At 42.2% G+C, this 20,319-nt stretch overlaps 1 protein-coding gene across 5 annotated transcripts in view; it reads left to right on the top strand.

Annotated features, from left to right (window-relative positions):
* Positions 1 to 20,319, top strand: part of ZMIZ1 (zinc finger MIZ-type containing 1) — a 335,118-nt gene that overhangs the window by 158,987 nt on the left and 155,812 nt on the right. For all 5 annotated transcript variants that reach the window (XM_077784564.1, XM_021526680.3, XM_021526678.3 and 2 more), the window contains one exon: positions 17,869 to 17,978. In XM_077784564.1, the coding sequence (XP_077640690.1) occupies positions 17,919 to 17,978 (60 nt within the window). In that variant the 5' untranslated portion in view covers positions 17,869 to 17,918. The remainder of the gene's footprint in view (positions 1 to 17,868; positions 17,979 to 20,319) is intronic.

Genomic DNA, 20,319 nt, shown 5'->3' with positions numbered 1-20,319 from the left:
GCATTAAAAACTTCTCCTACTAACTTCATTTTCTGTTCTGGTTACTGGAGCAAGCTACTTGAGGGGCTTTGGATGCTCTACCATGAATATGGAGACTGGTAAACTTTTGAAAGAAAATTGTCTCACAAGCAAGAAGGTCTTGGGAGATGCTTTCATAGGAAGAAGAGAATTGAAGCTTAAAAAATTGTAAGTATAGAGACATCTTGGGATGCAAGACTCAGAGATGTTATTTTGGGGTCCATTTAAAAAAAATACTTGAGATCTGAAATTACTAGCTGTATTTGTGATAGAGAAGCCTATAGCAGAAGTAGTAAGAAGGAATTTTTTAATGACTTTTCACACTGAGCATGCTGTCTGAACTGTTACATTTGCACTTGAGCAAAGATTTGGCATTCTTATTTCCTTGATAATTATTGCAGTTGAATGATAACAAGAGTAACCAAAACTTGGTCTTAGTGGGCAGAAATTCCATTTCATGAGGAGTTTATTACAAGTATGAGACCAAGTTACTGAATTCTATGGAGAACAGACCCAAGTTTGTAGCTCATCTTACAACATGACTAAGGAAAAACAGAAGGTTTAGAGTGCCACTAGTGGATATTTTACTTTTTTTCAGAAACAAATTTTGAGCTTTCAGGCTCGCTAGGAACTGCTGAAGTGTGGGGTGTTTTTTGTCTAATAACGCAGCTTGTCCAGGTGTCAGTGATGAGGTGCAACAACATCATCCTGCTTGCCGAGGCAGCAGCCCTTGCGTGCTGCGGCTCCCTCGGTGGGAGCCATGGGAGGAGCAGAGGTGTGCAAGGACAGCCGCGGCAGATGAGGAATGCAAGCCTTGTGATAGCAAAGGTGAGACAAGGTGGCGGCCCGTGCTGTCCCTGGGGATTCATTACATGCCTGCATGTCCCGAGAAGGGTGATAAGGAAGATATGCGCCAGAGATTTGCAGTCCTGTTTACTTTCAAAGTTGTAAATCAGTAGCACTCTCTTCTTTTAAGGCTGTACCAGGACAAACAAGAATGTGCTAATGGTCTTGCTTAAAGTGTCCTGGTTTTGGGTTCTGTTTAAAAATTTGTTCTAGAATAAATTGGCTGATAAAGGCAAAGTAATCTCAGGGCTTTGTAATTTTATTATTTTTTAATAATTAAACGTGGTAATACATCATACTGGACTCTAGGCTTATTTTCTTTCAGGATATTTGTCTTAGGGAGCTTTTGTAATTTAGCTTCATTGCATGGCTGAGAGAGATGTATTTAATTTAAAGAAAACACTTGTATTGCAATATACCTCATCTAGATACTTTAATGTTACCTGTGTGATTGGGCTAATTGAGTAGATCATAATTTTTATGGATCTATTCCCATAACACCCTGGGAAAGTGTATTATCCCACTGCTGTTAAACAACTGCATAGATGAACCTGTGACTTTCCCAGACTTACATGGGAGGAGTGACTGGGAAGTTGAATGCACCTTCCCAGATCCCTTGTCTAAGACTCCAAATAATGGAAAATATTCTCCCTTTTTATTTTATATGAAATATATGTGCAGCTGCACATTAGTGTAGAAAATGAGACTTCTATAAATTACTGATTATTTTATATAAATTATCCATAGTTCCAGGGATAATTAAACCTGGGTCAGAGATACAGCTTTATGGTATTGTGCTCAGTTCATTTCTCACCAAAAATCGTTATATTAAAAATAAATATTTGTATTTGTGTTCAGTACTTCTGTTGGGAAACATAGATCTGTAGGAACAGAGTTATTTTGAGACCAGTGCAAACAGGAATTGCATTTCCCTGCAGATTCAGATTTTGGGCAGAAACCAGCAGTAAATTAGGTAGCTATAAGTACTTCATGCAAAGGGTCAGTAATGAAGAGTCATAAAAACCTGTAGCCAATATCTTCACCTGTGATTTATACTACTGGATGCATCAGCGTTTACGTTTTCAAGCTGAAACATCTTTAAAACACTGATTTGAGAAAGCAGAGAGCACATGTCTGTTGACAATGAGTCATGTTAAGTATCAAATTTGGATGCTTGAACTTGTCCAATATTTCTGATTTTTTGCCTTGGTCTTAGCAACTGTGGACTTGGTTTTAGAGAAGATACTTTACCCTGCTTAAATTTCTGCAGCTGTTTTAAGGAGGAAAGGTTCTAGCACAATTGCTACTAGAATAACAATGAGCTGTTTTATAGGCTTCTTTAAGTGCAGACAATGTTTTCTGGTTAATATTTTGAATATTTGATGCAAAAAATGTAAATTACTAAAATACTCTGCATCAGGTCTTCCATTTAGCATTATCCTTTTGCACTGCGGAGTAAACTAATGAATTACAGCATGATTACATAGCACATAATTAACTTTGTAATTAATATGCAACTGCCACTTAAACTAAAGTACTGCTTATAAAGATGTACGGCAACAGTAAATCACAGGTCAGAAGTAGCACTTTGGAATTTTCAAAAGAGTGAGAGTAAATGCAGAATCACTTACAGCAGCAAAGTAAGTTAATTAAAAAGCAGATTAATTGTGAATGTCCTGTTTAATTTTAAATACCTTTGCTATTTCTTTTCCCTGAAGAAAGAACAAATTTAAAGCCAACTCATTCATTGTTTTCTTAGATGACATATTTAAAAATGAGCATTAAACTGTCCTGATTGAGATTAGAATTTGGTTAGTATTCCTTTCTCATCTTGCTGCATAAAAGGGTAGCATGAAACCAACAACCTTTTACTTGAATGAATTTCAGTTTTCTGCCGTGGTCTTCTTTTTTGGCTTGTTTTTCTACATCAAGACAGGAAAACAAAGTTAGTCAAATCAAGTCCATCCTTTGTTTTGCTGATTTTTTTTTTTTTTAAGGCGATTGAAGGTTTGAACTGTGCTATCGTAACCAGCGAAGAATGACAAAAGTCTAAGTTAATTTACTTCAGATAAACTATTTTTTTGCAGCAACTGTCCCCAGTTGCTGGTACCCCCAGCAGTGATGCTAATGCTGGATGCCCCTGTGCAGGCAGATCACATGCTTCACAGGCATGCAGAATGACACAGCAATAAAATTGCATGTCTTGCTGCAGGTTTCCAGAGTATTAGCTGTCCTTTCCTATAGCCTTTCCTTTCCATCCATCTCCATGTGAAATGCTGTTGATAATGGCAGGGAATTGAAATCCCTGATGTAGGTGTGGCCAGACTGCCTTAATTCAGACTCTGCTTGGTCAATGAAAATGGTATTGAAAATGGTATCAAGTAGAGTATGACAAAGTTTTAGGTTTTTTTTTCAAGTAGAAATGGCACATTTTGGAGAGCTCTATACCCAGAGGCCATGAGCAACTAATGTTACAGCTCTTTAACACCTTTCTGACCTTCTGAAGGTGATGCAAGATGGGAACTAGACCCTGCAGGTGTATGGGATGCTGTTCATGTTATTCAGTACTTCAGTATGGGCTCCTTGATCTATAGGCTGTACTTGATCTCCTGTTGGATATATCCTGCTTAGCGTCTGGTTAAAAGAAAGTAACAAGATAGATGTCACCATTGGTAGAAAATGGCTACCCTAAGCATATAATGCATCTTTTAAAAGAATTTGGTTGTTTGTTAATGTCTCTTTTGTGAACCAAACTAATTTTTCGTGTTGAGCAATACATGACAAACAGCTCTAACTTTAGAGATTCAGTGTTTATGAAATCCTTTGATTTCTGTATTCAGTATTCACAGTGCTCACTATATTGTTGGCTGCTTCATCCACGTGATGCTATTTTTTTTCTTTTTAAATGGCTATCTGAAACTTCTGACCTGGAACAAAGAGTGATAGATGCTTCACAGTTGCTCTTCATTCTAGATAAATAATCATTCAGGCATAATTACGTGCATCTCTCAGTACTCATGAATATCTACTGCCTGCTTGAATAGCTGGGAGGGAATATACATTGCCCTTACAAATCCTTCAGAATAGGCTTCTGCTTGTATTGTATTTAGGAGAAAAAAAAAAAGAAAAAAAAACAGGAAACAAGCAACACCACACTCACAAAAAAAAAAAAAAAAAAAAAAGGAAAAAACCCTAAAAACCAACCAGAAAACCACGCAAACAAAAAATCAGAAACCAGAAGTTCTTCATTTTCTGTCTGCTGGCTTTGTTTTTCTTCATTGATTGCCATGCTCAACAGGCTGATTACTATGAAAATTTACATGTAAGGATAATCCCGAGATGTAAGAGTAATCCTGATTTACTCTTCAAAAATAAATTAAAAAAAATACTGGAAGTAGGATGTGTACCATAAGTAAATCTAACCTAATGGAACTTGGAAGGAAGTTTGTCATTTGAGTTTCATGTGTCACTTAGTGGGTCATAATGTGATAAACAAGTCAGTTTTATAAGCATCAGATTTTTTGCCTTAGTGGCTCAAGAGGGAAATGAAGCTTTAGGGAGGTGTCTTTTTTCTGAAAATGATGTGTGGTGCATTCTTGGAGGTTCAGTTCTCGGCATTATGAACAAATGCTTCTGAAGTAATCTCAAATGTCACATTTCATGCATAAACCCTGGGGGATTAACAATATCAGGATTCCCTGAGAGTATTCTTGGAGCTTTAAGTTAATGCTCTCTCCCAGGGAAGTGTCCCACCTACTAACTTGACGAATGCTTCCAGGGCTTCCCAAAGGCCTTCTCTCTAACACTGATCCAAACAAGGCCAGGGGAGAGGGGACACAAGCAAGATACTGCAAAGCAGTGGGGCTTTGAGGCAGCCAGTGAAAGTCATGTGGTGCAGAAAAGTCACAGAGATCTCATTAGAAGAGATACCATGATTTGATTTTACATTAAAATGGAGAGTCATCAACATCTGGTAGAGGAAAAATCACAGCTCCATAATTATGATTGAGTTAGTTGTAATAGTTGGGAGAAATACAGACAGTTTAAAATATGAAAAAGTTAATCTCCTGTCTAGCAAATGCCCACTTTTCTATTTTAAATATTTCAGTGACTGTTCAGAAAAGCTTTTATTTTAAAGTAGTAATAAGTAAAAAACTCACTGTTGTCTGGAAATAGAGGTGCTTGTGATGGATGCTTTGATAAACTCTCTAACTGTAGAGGAATTGACAGCTATGTTTTTAACATATTAGCCATCTTTTTTTTGTAATATATATTTGATATGTTAGGTTTAGATAAAAAAAAACAACTCTAAACCCAGAGAAATTCTTCCTTAAGCCTCTGTTAGAATGAGTTCCTGTCTAAACAGAAGATAAGAGAGGGGGTTTAGCTGCAGTTCTCCTCCATCTACGTGGATGTTTTTGCGATGAGGTTATAATGTATGTTAACGTTATGCTGACACGGACAGCTCTAGCCAATAGGTTAAAATTGTTAGGTAGTTTGTCTTTTTGACAGATCTCGTCTCCATGTCTAGCAATTTATATGACCTTCCAACTCTGATATTTTCCTTGCCAGTGTGTGTCCTAACTGGCTCCCTTCTACCTATTGGCCCTGCCTCGTTCTCAGAGACTGACAAGGCAGCCCGTGCTTCACTGAACCTGTGAGGAGGCTGCTGGGTCACCCTCAGGGTTAAATGCTGCTTTATTCTGTTGATTGTTAAATTGCTTGTTCAATTCTTGGACATGTTTTCTTAAATGAATGTTTTAAACTAATTTGGAAATTCAATTTCTTCCAGGTAGAGCCATGGCAATTTGATGTATCAAACAAAATGTATCACATTTCTGTGTTTTCCCCTCACAATTTAGTACATGGGATGATTCATAAAAACTGAGGCCAAAGCTAGGCATGTTCTGCATCACAGATGAATCAAACTGCAGAATAAAATCCCTGTTTCTGGGACAAATTTGCTGAGTATCACTTGTGTGAGCTTTTCTCCCAGGTTCCATAACACTCAGGATTTCTTGTTTGATCTTGCAAGAAAGTGTTTACCTGAGTTTGTACTATGAATTCTTTCTTCCCCAGCATTTCATCCCGTTCCGTGTGCACATGTATGCTTATGTCTGTATTTGCATGTGTTAGCTTAATCAAAGCCTTATAAACAGCAGATCCATTGGCTTTCAAAATGAACAAGGCTTATTTAAAATTTCTGTGCTGGTGAGGTGCTTTTCACAGGCAGTCTTTGAGAACTTTGCTACAAACACCCATCAGAGGTTTTCTTCCCATAGCTGCATAATTGCACTGTAGTTGCTATGCAGTTCATTAGTGAGTCTTGACTCTATGACAGGTGTGATGTATTAAAAGTACTTGTATTACATAGCAATGTTTAAAAAAACTTGAATTGCAGGTAATATAAACCAACCTTTTTCTAGAGATTTGAACAAGTCCTGAAGGAAAAGCTAAGGCAAGGGAGGGAGCAGAGATGGCAGCTCTGATAGCCTGAAGAGGTGGCAGCAATAGACTAACTTAGGTCCTTAGCAGTACTTGAGAGACTTGAATAAATTAGTCATCCCAGGAACCAGGTATCTTAAGTTGCATTTACTAAATAACTCCTTCTTGATGAACTGGAGTATGTCAAGTGAAACAAAATCAGAAAAAATAACTCTCACATCTGATCCTCTTTGAATTGCTTCCCTTGTCTCAAATGGGACAGGAGCAAATGGACTGCTCCTGTAACATGACTTGTTTCCTGCCAACCTGTCGTTTCTTTTTATATCCCTACCTGGATCAGTCATGCAATAAGCAGGAACCTTCTTAATCTTATAATATGGCATATTGGGCAGCTAAGCTTTTTAAGCAAAATATATCCCTCCAAATTTCAGATCTAATGCACCTCAGTTACTCTAGGAACAAAAAAAAATAGTGCCAAAATGTAACCACTTAAGGATCACAAAAATCAAGAGCAAAAGACAAGGAGACGTAGGATAGAGTTTTATTCTCTGCAAGGTTTGATATTGTCACAATAACACATCTCTCCTTGAGTTCATCAGAAGCTTTTCAAAGGGGATACTTGTTTCCTTTTCAGGGGAGCCAAGTGTTGTTTCCAAGAGTCCTTACACGGGCTCCTGCCTGCTGAAGGCTTTGCAGTGTGGCTGCTCTGCCAGCTTTGTATGCGTGTCACCAGCACATCATGTTTGATCACAATGAAAGTCACTCCAGAGTATGTCTAATCAGGCAGGGCTTCAGAAAAACTTGAAGGCTCTAAAGCTGACCTCTGGAGTCTGTAGTGTTGCTGTTGGGAGCAAAGAAGAAAAGTGTGTAGCTTTTTGAGGTCTGTTCCACTGTGTTATAATAACCATTTAGACAAAAAAAAAAAAAAAAAAAAGAAGGATGTGAGTAGAAGAAAATACTGAAATACTGTCTGGACTTTAACTGCTTTTATCCAGCTATCACCTGGATGTACAGTAGAAGTTTATCAAGTTAATTCTGTATTTGACAGTCTGGCTGAATGCTCAAAATTTTGTCTTGAAATTGCAGGAAGGTTAAAAATAGATATTTGATCCTTAGCTTTGAGTAATACATTCATTAATGATTTTATACTGTCACTTCATTGTCCACATTAAACTAGCATGTGGTAGCCCTGGTCTGAATTGTGATTTGTGTTAAACACTGTGTGTGTTTGGTGGAGGTGGTGTCTACCCAGAGCAGCAGTGGATGTAATTGGAAAGCCAGAGAAGCTGAAGACGTGAAGCCTTTGGTGGTGGAGAAGAGCTCAGGTCTCTGTTCACAGGGCTGGATTTGTCCTGCAGTTATGGGAAAGAGCTTCTGGGCATATACTTTGTAGTAATGATGGTGATATGAAAAATGCCAGGCAGTCTAAGCGTCCTAATTTATGGACCACACTATAAATAATTCATTAGCAATAGTGTTCCTGTTTACATTGTCTGTAATAAAAATGGGAAGTCTGCCTGCCTCAGTTTGTGAGACAGTTGTCACTCATAAGTTGTCAGGCTCACTCCTGGTCTGTTCCAGTTGAAACGTCCGTGGGGATGATAGGAACTGTGCTCTCCTCTTCTTAACAGGAGATATCACATTGGTTCCTAGTCTTTGCACTCGAGGTAGCCTTTGTTCTGGCCAAATTTAGCATTTGTGTAGTTGCTGCTTTCAAATGCTTGAGAGGATTTTTTAAAAAACCTGCTGGAGATGTGTTGTGCTCTGCCAAATGCCATTTCAGCTTTGTTTGTGCTATCACCTGAGGGTGAGAGACCTAGTGGAGGTACAACTAACAGAGATCTGTGCTCTCAGAAGAAATTCTACTGAAATCTGCTCCTCATTATCCGAAGAGGTTTGGTCATGAACTGAGCATGTGACAGATCTTTAACCATGGAATTCATAAACCTTTAAAAGCTAAATTGTCTGTTGAGATTCTTGGTAAAAAGAAACTTATTTCATGGTAAGTGTAAAGCTCTCTTTATTTGCCTCTAAAGGAGGTGTGGGACACTAGTAATTATTGGAGGCCATTTTGTAGATAAAAAGTTTCTCTCCATTGATAAGGTGGTGAGAAAACCAAATGGGGCAGAGGATCATGGATGTTTCAGTTAAAATCTTTCTTGAAGGCAGCAGGCTTTGTTGTGTAAAGCTCCTGCAGTATTTTGTAATCTAGATGTCTGGAAGAATTTCTACCTTACTGGAATGATGGGCACATGGAAAGCATGAATAGCAACTACACTACAGATAGGCAAAAAGCAGGGATGTGTGCAGATTTGACTTTATTGGAATTGAAGATGTTGCAGATGGAACTAGTTTTAAAATATGTTGTTTTCAAAATCAATTCTAGGGTATCCAGAGTATTTCTGGGCTTTGTGATAAGTTTCAGTAGCAATGCATCTGTCCCTTTGGGTGTGTTTCAGGTCTTCAGATCCTTGAATACTAGCTATTGAGACTACCATAAACAGCAATCACATTTCAAGTCTTCCAGTGTATTGTGCTCACACAATGTTTGATTATGTATGTACAGAAGAGATTTCCATGAGGTATACAAAGTTGGTTTTTTTTTTTTTTTCCCCACTTGTCCCATCCTGGCTCATTTTACCCAGATTCTCAGTACATTTTCTTAAAATTTAGGATTTGGTGGCAACTTGAGACACTGAATGTTTATCCAATTGTATGGACAAGTCCCTTGGTTTTTAATGTATATTCTGCAGGTCCAGAAGTGTTAATATAGATGGCTATTCAGTCAGCTATCTTAGAATTAAGACGATAAAATAGATTATAAACATTACCAAAAGTGTAGTTTTGTTTTGTCTAGATGCCCAATATTTCTAGTTTAAGTTACTTGAAAGAAATTAACCCCCTAGCAGTAAATTGTCATAACTCAAAGCAAGTGGAGAGTTTTTGAGAAGCCCTGTTTGGATAGCACCTAAAAGCAGTGCAGGCAATGTAATTTGGCTGCCAGCAACTGCTCTGTTTCTCCAGTTACAAAAGTTCATGGCCACCCAACATCTACTTTACTTTTCCAGGTATATTTAGTTTTAGAGGTTTTGCTGGTCCTCCTGAAATTTATATTGCTTCTATTCTGGGGAGCTTGGTAAATATTTAAATTTTATCAGAACAGGCCAGAATAATGGCTGATGTCAAAATTGTTGGAGCTTGTGTCCAAAAGCAGCTATTCAGTTGCTTTCTTCTCCACAGACTTTGCTGATTGACCTAGTTTTTTCTCCATTCCTTCCCTCTCCCTGAGTGGTGGTCTTCTGCAAAGTAGTGATGCTTTCCCTGGTGGCTTGTGAGAAATCATTGGTTTTAAGAGGACTTATCTCATAAAGGGAAAAAAAAAAACTAAGATATCTTAATTTATAGACAATAAAGAGAAATTGCTATCTACTTAGACTATTTGCCTTCTTTGTGATGCTAAACTTAGTGGGGAAAAAAAGAGTCTAAATCTGTCCTCATTCCTTTACTTGGTGCAATATAGTTGGGGATGGGGGATTATTCTTTGAGTTGCCACTCAGTAATGAGGAATAGAAGTTGTGATGGTGCAGTATCATGAGAAGAAATCAGCAATTTCCCTCAAATGCTACAGTTCAACTTCCAAAACATGCCTGGTTTCATCAGATAAGTAAGAGGGCCTTCAGTGTCAGAATGCAAATCCTTTGTATTTCTATTCACAGTGGGCTTGAGATAGTTCTTGCTAGGAGCATTTCTTTGGGTTGACCCAAGAGATTTTGACCTCTTTTTGTTATATAGCAGGCTATCTGCTACAAGAGAGTTGTTATCAGAGCATAGCAAGCACAGAGTAACGTCTTCAATTTTTGACAGGTAATTGTTAAAAATATTTGCTGCTAGTGCCATCTCTCCTCTGTCTTTTTCTCCTCCTTCTGAGACCGTCTTTGACAGTTTGGTTAGGTCATTACTGTTTCCTCTAGATCTTTAGAAAATGCTTATATTAGGTTCTCTTCTGTAGCTCATTTTTCAGGTTTTAAGCAAATAACTTAGGTGCTCATGTCCAAACTAGCTGGTTTTCTTTAATAGCTGATAAATGTCTAGCGAAAGCAGGAAAAGGTTTCCAGTTCATAGATGTTCTTTTGTTTCTTCCCAGCCCCCAGAATGTGTGTAAGGCCAGGTGATGTTAGCTATACTTCATGCCTGTTTGCAGGGTTTGGTAGGCAGACACAAAGAATTCTCAGCAAATACTTTGCATCTCACCACAGAACCTCTGAAAGAACCAAGCTTTCATTAGGTAAATAAGCAAGCATTGCATGCCAGAATGCAAACCTTTTCCCGTTCTTGTGCTCACTTGACTTCTGCAATCCTCCCACCTAGCCCAGAAGGTGGGAAGAGGTACTTGATTCTGCTTCAGTTTAGAGACTGTCAATTTGTCAGGGAGAGATTTTTTACATTATTGTTGTGTGAGTGATCAAGGACACTGGTTATGAAATTATTTGAGCACAACCCAGCAAGCTTTTAGGGATGGGTCATTTGCTTGTAGCTGTCCCAATGAGGATGAGTATTTCTTACCTGCAAGCTACAGTACATATAGTAAACCTCTGGATCAGTGGGTTCTGCTGTGAACTGTCAATGTTTGTTCTAGCAGATCTGTCTGTATTGGAGTGTGCAAAGCCTCTGAGAGCACTATAGCAGGGCTCTCAGCCCTGGCTCCCCAGTAGCATGCTTCTACACACTTTTACCTTTAATTTTGTGTTATTACCTCTTGCTGTTTTAAACTGCAGTGTCCTTTTACCTCCTTGCTCTCCCTAAAGATAACAAGCTGACAGAGCTGATGACACTAGGAGCTGGATGGAATGCAGGGAAACCAACCTTATAATACAAGCTTGCAGCAGGGCAATTACCTGTGATCTGCAGATGCTGCTCTCGATCTGAGGAAACCACTCATTTCAGCCAGCGGGCTGGAGGTGAGGGCTGGCAGTGCAAAAGGCGGTTCATGTGCTTAATGGTTAGTGCTGGCTGGTGACCAACTTGTCCAGGCTCAAGGGAGCTCTCTCCTTAGCTCTCTCTTATACAGTGTGTGAGGTTTTTTATATTTCTGTCTATACTTTAAGTGTAGCTCATATCCCAGTGCTGTGTGTGTGCTTCTAGCTAGCCCGACCACCTTTGCTTTTGTAATCAGGGTGCAGATGTGCTTCATGATTGAACAACTTGTGCGCACCGCCGCTCCTCCTCCCGGAGGAGTCCGGCAGGCTTGCTTATGCAAGCTGTCATGCTGTCTTTTTTTCAAAAGCATGTGTGGGTTTGCTTTTGTGTGTATCTGGCTGGCTGTTGGTGCCTGCATATAATAGGCTCTGTGTATAAAAACATTCCCAAGCACACGGCTGTGGAAACAGCTTCCTTAAACCCGACAAAATTGCCAGCCCTTGCAGCTCAAGCCACCATAAATTACAAAAACCCGCTCCCACCTCCCTGAAGCCGTGCCTGCCGGGCGCTGTGTGCGCATACACACTCGCTTTCCTTCTCTCGCAGTCAAAGATGATAGAAAGTCTTCTGGGGATTACTGCACATTTGTAGAGCAACAATGGAAAGCAGCACAGCACAAATATCTATTCTCCTCACCCAGCATAACAAACGCTGCTTTGTCTCACATCTGGCCCTTTTTAATAGCTCAAAACCAACAGCAGTAGCTATTTAATAGCTTATGGTAAATAAAGCTTTATTAAAACAACTTCCTTTTTAAAGTGTTTAATGATGAAAACAGCCTTTCACCTGACATTTTATACTTTCTGTACCGTATCTAGTAGAAAAAATAAATTAGTTGTCATGGATAGGTATTAAACTTTTTCCAGCAGATGATCTTTGAAAGCATCTTTGAGAATTCTCGTGCTGAAAAGTGGGCTTAGAGCCCTCTGAATGCTGTGTGAGCCATGTGCCCGAGTGCAGACGTGCCGAGCTGCATTGTGCCGCGCTGTGCGGGCTGCCGGGGCTGCGCCTCGGGGCTGGGCTGTGCCGCGGGCGGCACCGGCTGGGGCGGGGAATCGGTGCAATTACACGCAATTAGTAGCGTTAGCCTGGGTGTACACACGGAGGTGCGTTCTGATAGTACAAGAAACAACTTCTTAAAATACGTTTAATGGCAAGGGAAATGTCAAGTGGAACTAGATGTTTTTTGTCTCTGGACCGCCACATTTTACCACCGGGACAGGGCGCTGAAAGAAATGATGTTTCTTTAATCCATCACTGGATGTGACAGGCTCCCTGGGGTGCTGCGCTGGTTCGGACCTGGCTCCTCGGGGGTCCGTGCTTCAGGCGACGGAACGCGGCTGTTCTGCCTCTCGTGGCTTCCGCAGAACCACCGCCCCGGGCCCCGCGTCCCCACCCCCCCAGGTTGTCCCTGCTCCCCCTCGTCCCCCCGCCGGGCTGTCGGGGTCCCCCCCAGGCTGTCGGGGTCCCCCCCCCCCGGGCTGTCGGGGTCCCCCCCGGGCTGTCCCGGTCCCCCCCCCGGGCTGTCGGGGTCCCCCCCGGGCTGTCCCGGTCCCCCCCCCCGGGCTGTCCCGGTCCCCCCCCGGGCTGTCCCGGTCCCCCCCCGGGCTGTCGGGGTCCCCCCCGGGCTGTCCCGGTCCCCCCCCGGGCTGTCGGGGTCCCCCCCCCGGGCTGTCCCGGTCCCCCCCCGGGCTGTCCCGGTCCCCCCCCGGGCTGTCGGGGTCCCCCCCGGGCTGTCCCGGTCCCCCCCCGGGCTGTCGGGGTCCCCCCCCCGGGCTGTCCCGGTCCCCCCCCCCGGGCTGTCCCGGTCCCCCCCCGGGCTGTCCCGGTCCCCCCCCGGGCTGTCGGGGTCCCCCCCGGGCTGTCCCGGTCCCCCCCCGGGCTGTCGGGGTCCCCCCCCCGGGCTGTCCCGGTCCCCCCCCCGGGCTGTCCCGGTCCCCCCCGGTCCCCGCGGCGGGCGGTGGCGCGGCCCGGCGGCGCCCCCTGGCGGGCCGCGGCGGCACCTGCCCTCGGCCGGCCCCGGCCCCGCTCCGCCGCAGCCGCTCCCGCCCTCGCTCCCGCCTGGCTCGTTGCTTCATCAAAGTCACTCGGTAGACACAGATTGTCTGCCCTCTCGTAGGACCCTCAGCATGCCGAGACTTGAAGGAAATTATTAGTTTTTAGTTGATTGAATAAACAGCATTAACCAACTTGTGTGCTGTGGCGGCAGGGGGCAGGAATGTTTAGAGCTGCTGTGCTGAATCCCTGCTTAAGGAACTGAGCTTCGTTTTCCCTTTTCACCTAGTGTTAAAATTTCTTAACCGCTGAAGGTATTTCCTGTGTCTTTTAATTTGTGGCCTTCTTGCCTTGAGTGGTGCGAGGTGCCTCCGAATTGGAGCTTGTGTGCGGCAGCCGGTCCCCTGTGGCACGGAGCCGAGGTAACGCTGCGCGGCTCACGGCACCCCCGCGCCGCCTTGCCTCCGCTGCCCTCGGAACGGATGCCTGCTGCAAAGATTATTTGATAAAAACTTGGTTTCTGGAGGAATGGCGCCCTGTTGCTGCGGCAGGGGGTGGTGAGTGGCAGTGCTTGGGGCTGGGCTGATGCTTCCAGTGAGCTCCGCTCCATCTCTGCCAGCAGCGAGGGGAGGCAGCCCGTGGGAGAAGGGCAGAAAGCAGCGTGTGAAGTCTCTCCAAACTCGGGGAGAAGGCCGGGTTCCAGTGTGGTTCGGGTCTCCCTTGGCCGCAGGACAGCAGATTTCCATTGGTCCCACGGGGGCAGAGTTGTCGCTGTGGACAGCAGGTCTGGCTTACTCCAGAGCAGAACTGAATCCACACTAACTTTCAAAACATGGTTTTAGACGTGTTTGAAGCAGTGGTGAAATGTTTGGCTTAATTTTTTCCCCCTAAGACGCTGTTCAGGCTGCCTTAGGAACTGTTGGGGACCACGTTTACTAAATTGTTTTCTTAATTGTGTTGCTTAGAAGTTCAGTTTCGGATATAATAATTGCAGTCTCCTAACCTGAACTGTCACCCAACAGAGTGTAGCAGAATCTCTTGAAATTCTCTTTTGTAGAGCCAATGAAAAATTTCATTTGTTTTTTGTATGGAAGAGAGTTTTGTAGTAATGGTTTAAAAGTATGTTTAGGGTTAAAAAAAAAAGGCTAACAGGTCGATACATCTGTTCCTTTAAAAAAAAAGCATTCTCAATTTTTGAGACATCATAAATATGTAGATGAGGCCTCTTTAATTACTGCCTAGGGCTATAAACTCTCCATGCTAGAGGGAGGGAAGAATGAAGAATAATTTTTTTTTTTTTTTTTTTTTTTTTTTTTTGGGTAAGAGAATGAGACTGGGTCTTTACCTCAGAAAAGAAAGAAGAATGGGGGTTTTTATTGTTGAATTACCAGAAGATGCTGGGAACACTTCTTTTTTTATTTATCCTTTTGGATGAAGTTAGCATGTAGGGCAGTAGTGTGCAACCTTTCTAGCTAATATGTGCACCAAACAGAGGGAATTTGTTACAAAGCACCAGGAAAAATTCCCTTCTCTATCCTCCTCTGCCAGTACCCTTAATCCTGATCAGCAACATCCCCTGCTGTCTCTTGAGCTGCTCGCAGTCCTGAATCTCAGCGTGCTGTCTAATGCAGGGACACCGCAGGCCAGCCAGGGACCCTGCAAAGTCGTTTTCACTTGTGACCTGCTAAGTGCACAGCACTTAACCGAAGTCTGTCCTTATTCAGCCCTAATGGGCTTTCTATATCTTAAGTACTGTTATTTTCAACTAAGGTGATCTTGCTGCTACTTTTAAAATAGGATGAGATTGAGAGAAAGGGCATTTTTTTAAGTTTCAGGAGGTGAATGTGCATGTGGGGAACGAGGCTAGAGTACTGCAATACCCATGTAGTAGGTATACTTGAAATTTAATTCTGCTGTTAATTTTCTTCCAGCCAAAATGGTCTGGTGTCAAAATGCTTATTCTACGGTGGTGAAATTTCTGATCTCTATGATAATTTTCACTTTCCATGTTTAATCTTTTAATTCTTGCTGAGGCCCATGAAAGAGTAATTTCCAGATAATAATGATTTCCCACTAATAAGCTCTGTGTTTTTTATAGCAGAAATTACTTAGAGCCAGTATGCTCACTGAAAAAAATTACTCTATTTGATGCTCTATGATGTGTCTGAGAGAAAGATAAAGATGAGTCTTGTGGCGGTGAGGCAGGGCATTTCAAATACAAAGCCTTGTGTCATTGTGTGTGATGAGGCTTCACGTGTACAGTTTTGGCTGTTTGGTTCATGCACCAAATGTTAGCTGTGCAGGGGACTTGGTGGGCTGAGGGCCATCTCTTGACCAGGAGAGAGTAAATGAGACTGGGCTGTGGAAGTAGCAAACTGTCAGCACTAAGGGCTGGTGGGTGATTGTCCATCCATGCCATGAGGGAGAAGGGGCAGAGGGAGCCTGGCAGGGCAAGAACTGAGCCATAGAGCTAATGATGTGGGAACAAGTGGAATTGAGCATGGAAGTGGAAATTCTTCTAGCCCGCTAGGGAAAAGGGTGGGTGTTAGAGAGTTCTTTTCTATGAGAGCCATTGGGTTTTAAAACCAGAACTATTTTGTAGACTGAATTTGATCAGTTTATTACAGAATTGTGTGCCATGCCTGTGTAGGAGAGTAGGGAATTGCACTCCCAATCCTGCCTTCAAGGGCCTCATCAGGCTCCTGCTCAGTTAGGTGAGTTACTTTTGTATATTCTGCCCTTCTGCTTTTCCAGACAGGCTTTGGGAAGCTGTGCCATGTGGGAGAAATGGCAGTTTGGACAAGTACTATGGTAAACTGTGGCTCAGGAAGCTGATAGCAACCTTAGCTTTTATTTATGGTTAACTGTAAGGCAGTGAACTGGAGTGGTATTACATGTGTACACGTGAAACAGTGTAATTCAAAAATGTCATGACTTTCTTAGAAAAAAAGGTGCCTCAGTTTGTATGTCTTCAATTTTTTCCACAGACATCTATGTGCTTGTATATGTATTTGTTTTCAGTGTGCCCTTCTCCATCTGTGCTGATGTTCAATTAAAATGCAGATAATGTGTCCTAGCTTGTAAGATGGATCACTGGTGAAGTACTGTCATGTCTAGGCTAGCTTATCTCTTGATAAATACCTCTGGTGTCCACTGAGAGATTAACTTCATGACTACTGATGTCTGTTTGGGGGTCTTACAGGCAGATGAGACTGTGTAACCGGCTTTTAATAAAATATGTCAATTTACGTTTGCTAGAGGACCTTTGGATGGTGCTTGCTATTGAGAAGGTGGCAGTGACATAATCAAAATATAATACTTGCACGTGAAACTGGCTCTTCTGTTTAATATGTATTATAATTTATTGATAGGAATGGTTTATTGAACCCTCTTGTTTCTAGAGCTTGGAGGTGAGGAGCTTGAGCTGCTGTTCTAAGGCCTCATTTAGTTGTCTAGCAGAAAAGATTTCTTCCCCTGAGTCTAATCCAGCAGGAGCCACAAAGGAACATTATCAGCTAGGTACAGAACTCTTGGGTGGTTTGGGTGTGTGGGATGTGCACGGATCTGTGGTCTGGGGTCTGTCTCGTTGTGAGAGCTGTGTAATGAAGGTTCCCACCACAGGGAACACTCTGCTCCTCAAGGGGGTTGAGTATGGACAGTGCTGGAATTGTTTAACTGAAGAGATGTTGAGTCGTGTACCAGAAGTGGTGAACGGCCAGCTTCTCTAACCAGACAAGTATCTGAAAAAAATTGCTCTCTTACGTGTGTGGAGGGAGTGGAAAACAGTTTTGTCATGAACAGTGCTCCAAATAACAAACCACTCAGTGCCACTGAAGAGGTTCTTGAGGGAGAGGTTTCTGTGCAAGACTGGGACCTTGCTTGTGCTACTATGAAGTTTGGCATAAATAGGGTATTTGGGTATATATATTTCTATGCCCACTCATTTTTCATGAACTCGAAACACTACTCTGAGCCCGAATTTTTATTTTCTTTTTTTAAGTTACAGACGGACCTAGAGTCTGCAGGCCGAGTTTTTCCAGAAGTAACAAGTAGTTTGTTCAGTTATAGATACCTGAATGAACACAGTTTTTCTAGAAGGAAGCTCTTTGCTCTGAAGATTAGGCCTATTCCATATATTTATTCTAGGTTGTGCATCTGGACATTTGTCATACTTAAAGTCTGGGCTGTGTTGTGGATCCCAGTCCTTCCTGCTCTGTCATCTTGGCCATTTCAAAGGCTCATCAAATAGATTTGCTAGGTGAAGGAGAGTCCAAAAGCAACCTGTTGCTTTTATTTTCAATCCAGAAATTCAGGACACACATTTTGTGCTATTTTTGGCCATGTAATACTCTGCTGTATCTGATTCATTTAATATTTATGGGAGGTATTTTCTGTTAGAGGAAGATTAGGAAGAATCCCCATGCCTGTGTCCTTGCAAATGCCCCACTGTCATTGTTATTTGGATTAGTATTATTTTATCTCACAGTGTGCTCAGGAGTTTCTTGCAAGCAGCTCTGTTCAATTGTTCAGGTGGTGGAAATGTATGGACCATATTCAGTGATGTTTATTGTCCTTTTTGTCTTGCAGATCGAGGGATTTTAATGGCTTTCAGGTAGAAGAAAGTGGAGACAATCAAAATGAATTCTATGGACAGGCACATACAGCAGACCAATGACCGGCTGCAGTGCATAAAACAGGTAAGCGGAAGGTGGGGGTCAATGCTGCTGACTGAGGGTTGGGTGTTGTGTGGCAGGTGTTGCATATCACAATTACCTGTTGCTTAATGAGTGTCCTTGCCCTTCAGAGGGAAGGAATGAGACACACTAATCCCATTGAAGAGAGTATCTGCCATGAGAGCTGGTGTATTAACCTCAAAAGCCAAACTTTCCCGTGCACCTTTCTAAGAACTCTTTAGCCTGGAGACTGAACAAATTGTCTCAGCTGGAAGCAGAGTGGTGCTCGTCCTGCCAGCTTGGCCCCGGAGGGTCACAGCGGGCGGCTGTCATTCTGAGCTCTGAGCACAGTAATCCACAATTCCAATGGGCCAGTTTTCATTTTAATCCAGTAGCTGACCTGAGACCTGCACTGTCTGGAGACTCAGAACTTGGATGGTTGGCACGTCTCCAAGTGCTCAGAGTGCTGCTTAATCAGTTTGCATGGAGATTGTAAAAAACTTCTGATTGCGAGGTAAAATTTTCAGAAGCATCTGTTTGTGAAGATGAAGGGCTCTTCATATGCCACTGCCTTTCAGTGAATTATGCCTCATTTCCCCACTGTAACTGTGTATAAAAGCTTGCAAATGCTTTTATAACCGAGTGAAATTAAGACAGCAAGGATGCAGAGACTTTTTTTCCTGCTTTACCCTCCTCAGTGAACTTTTCTCTCCAGGGTTGCAGGCAATGTGTATTCTTCCCTCAAGTGTGTTCTTATCCACATGCAACAATCCTAACAGAATTTTCATAGCCATGGTCCTTTTAGAGGAGGTTAGCAAGAGAATGGTTTTTCATGTTGGTTTTTCCTGTGTTTATCTCTAAATCAATGCATGCATGCAGCAAACAGGTGAATAAATGCAAGTTGCACACAGATATTTTCAAGATCCCATCTGGATTCAGGTGATGAGCTCCAAAGTTCATCTCTTCAAACTGGTTGCAATTTTATGAATTACATTGGAAAAACAGAAACTTGTTATTCCATGAAATAATGTTCCCAAATAATTTTTCACTCTTGTCTGGGCAGTTTTGTTTGTCAGATCGGGTCACAGCAGAGTTCTGCTGCTTTAGTTTTTTGTTTGTATTATCTAAGTTAAAAAACTGCCTGCCTACTTATGCCCTAGGACATATGCATATTGCTTCTTGAGGCAGCACAGTATTTCTCTGTTCATAGGTTTGTGTTGTAGACACAAGCACCCTAAATCAAAGGAGCTGATAAAAAAAGATAAGTGTGGGGCTGGTACTGGATGAGTACTCTGGATTTTTAAATTTATTTCTTTGATGACAACTTCCTCAATAGAAGCAGCCAAGGGGAAGTGCTGATCTGTCTGGTGAGCAGCAGTAGGACACAGGAAAATGCAATGATGCTGTGTCAGGGGAAGTTCAGCCTGGATGTTAGGATAAGGCTCTTTACTGAGAGGATGGTCAGTCACTGGAACAGGCTGCCTATGCAAGTGGTCACAACACCAATTCTGTCAGAGTTAAAGGAACATCCAGATGATGCTCTTAGTCACATGATTTAATTTTAGCTAGTCCTCTAAGGAGCAGGAAGTTGGACTTATTATTACTTGGAAGTCCCTTCCAACTTGATATATTCTTTGATTCTAGAAGAATGTGTTTATCTTCTCTTAGTTTTATCAGTCTCCATCATTACGTTATTATAGCTTTGCCTAGATATTAGTGGAAATTAATATTTTCTAGAATGTGTTGTAATGCAGGAATATGTGGGTTTTTGCAAGCCTGGCATGCTTTGGGTGATACAGACAAAGATTACAGCTCACACCTAAATCAGATGATTTTTCTCTCCGTATTTCCTTTATAAGAGAGGGTTTCAGAATGAAACAAACAAAGCTAGTTCGTAGGTCAAGGAGCAGAAATAGGAATCTTTTCCTGCAGAATTGCTGGTCGTGATCCATCCTTGCTCTGTGGTGTCTCTCTCTTTCATCACTCTGCAGTGAAAGTTAATGTATCTAATGGCCCTTCAGAGGCCTGAGGCAAATACGAATTTGAGGATTTCATCCCAGTTTCTTATGAACAGCTATCTGGTTCAGAAAAAACATGCCCTTGACTGGTACAAATTGGTATCCTTTTCGGCCATCCTAGCCCATAGGATGAAGAATGAAGGTTAAATTGCAGAACAATTTAACCTTCTAGCTGTAAGAACAGACCTTTACATCAAGTGGAGACAAATGGAAGATGCTGCTCAGCTCCTTTTTCTAGAGCTGTCAGTTTCTGTACATAATTTATATTATTTTAATTAGATAAGAGAATATCAAATTACACTTCTTAAAGTTTTAAAGAGATAATTTTGCCTATGTAATGGGTACTC

The sequence above is a fragment of the Lonchura striata genome, chromosome 7 (assembly GCF_046129695.1).
Source record: "Lonchura striata isolate bLonStr1 chromosome 7, bLonStr1.mat, whole genome shotgun sequence".
NCBI classification, from domain to species: Eukaryota; Metazoa; Chordata; class Aves; order Passeriformes; family Estrildidae; genus Lonchura; species Lonchura striata.
The sequence above is the reverse complement of the archived record's forward strand: the minus strand, read 5'-3'. Positions and strand labels throughout refer to the sequence as shown.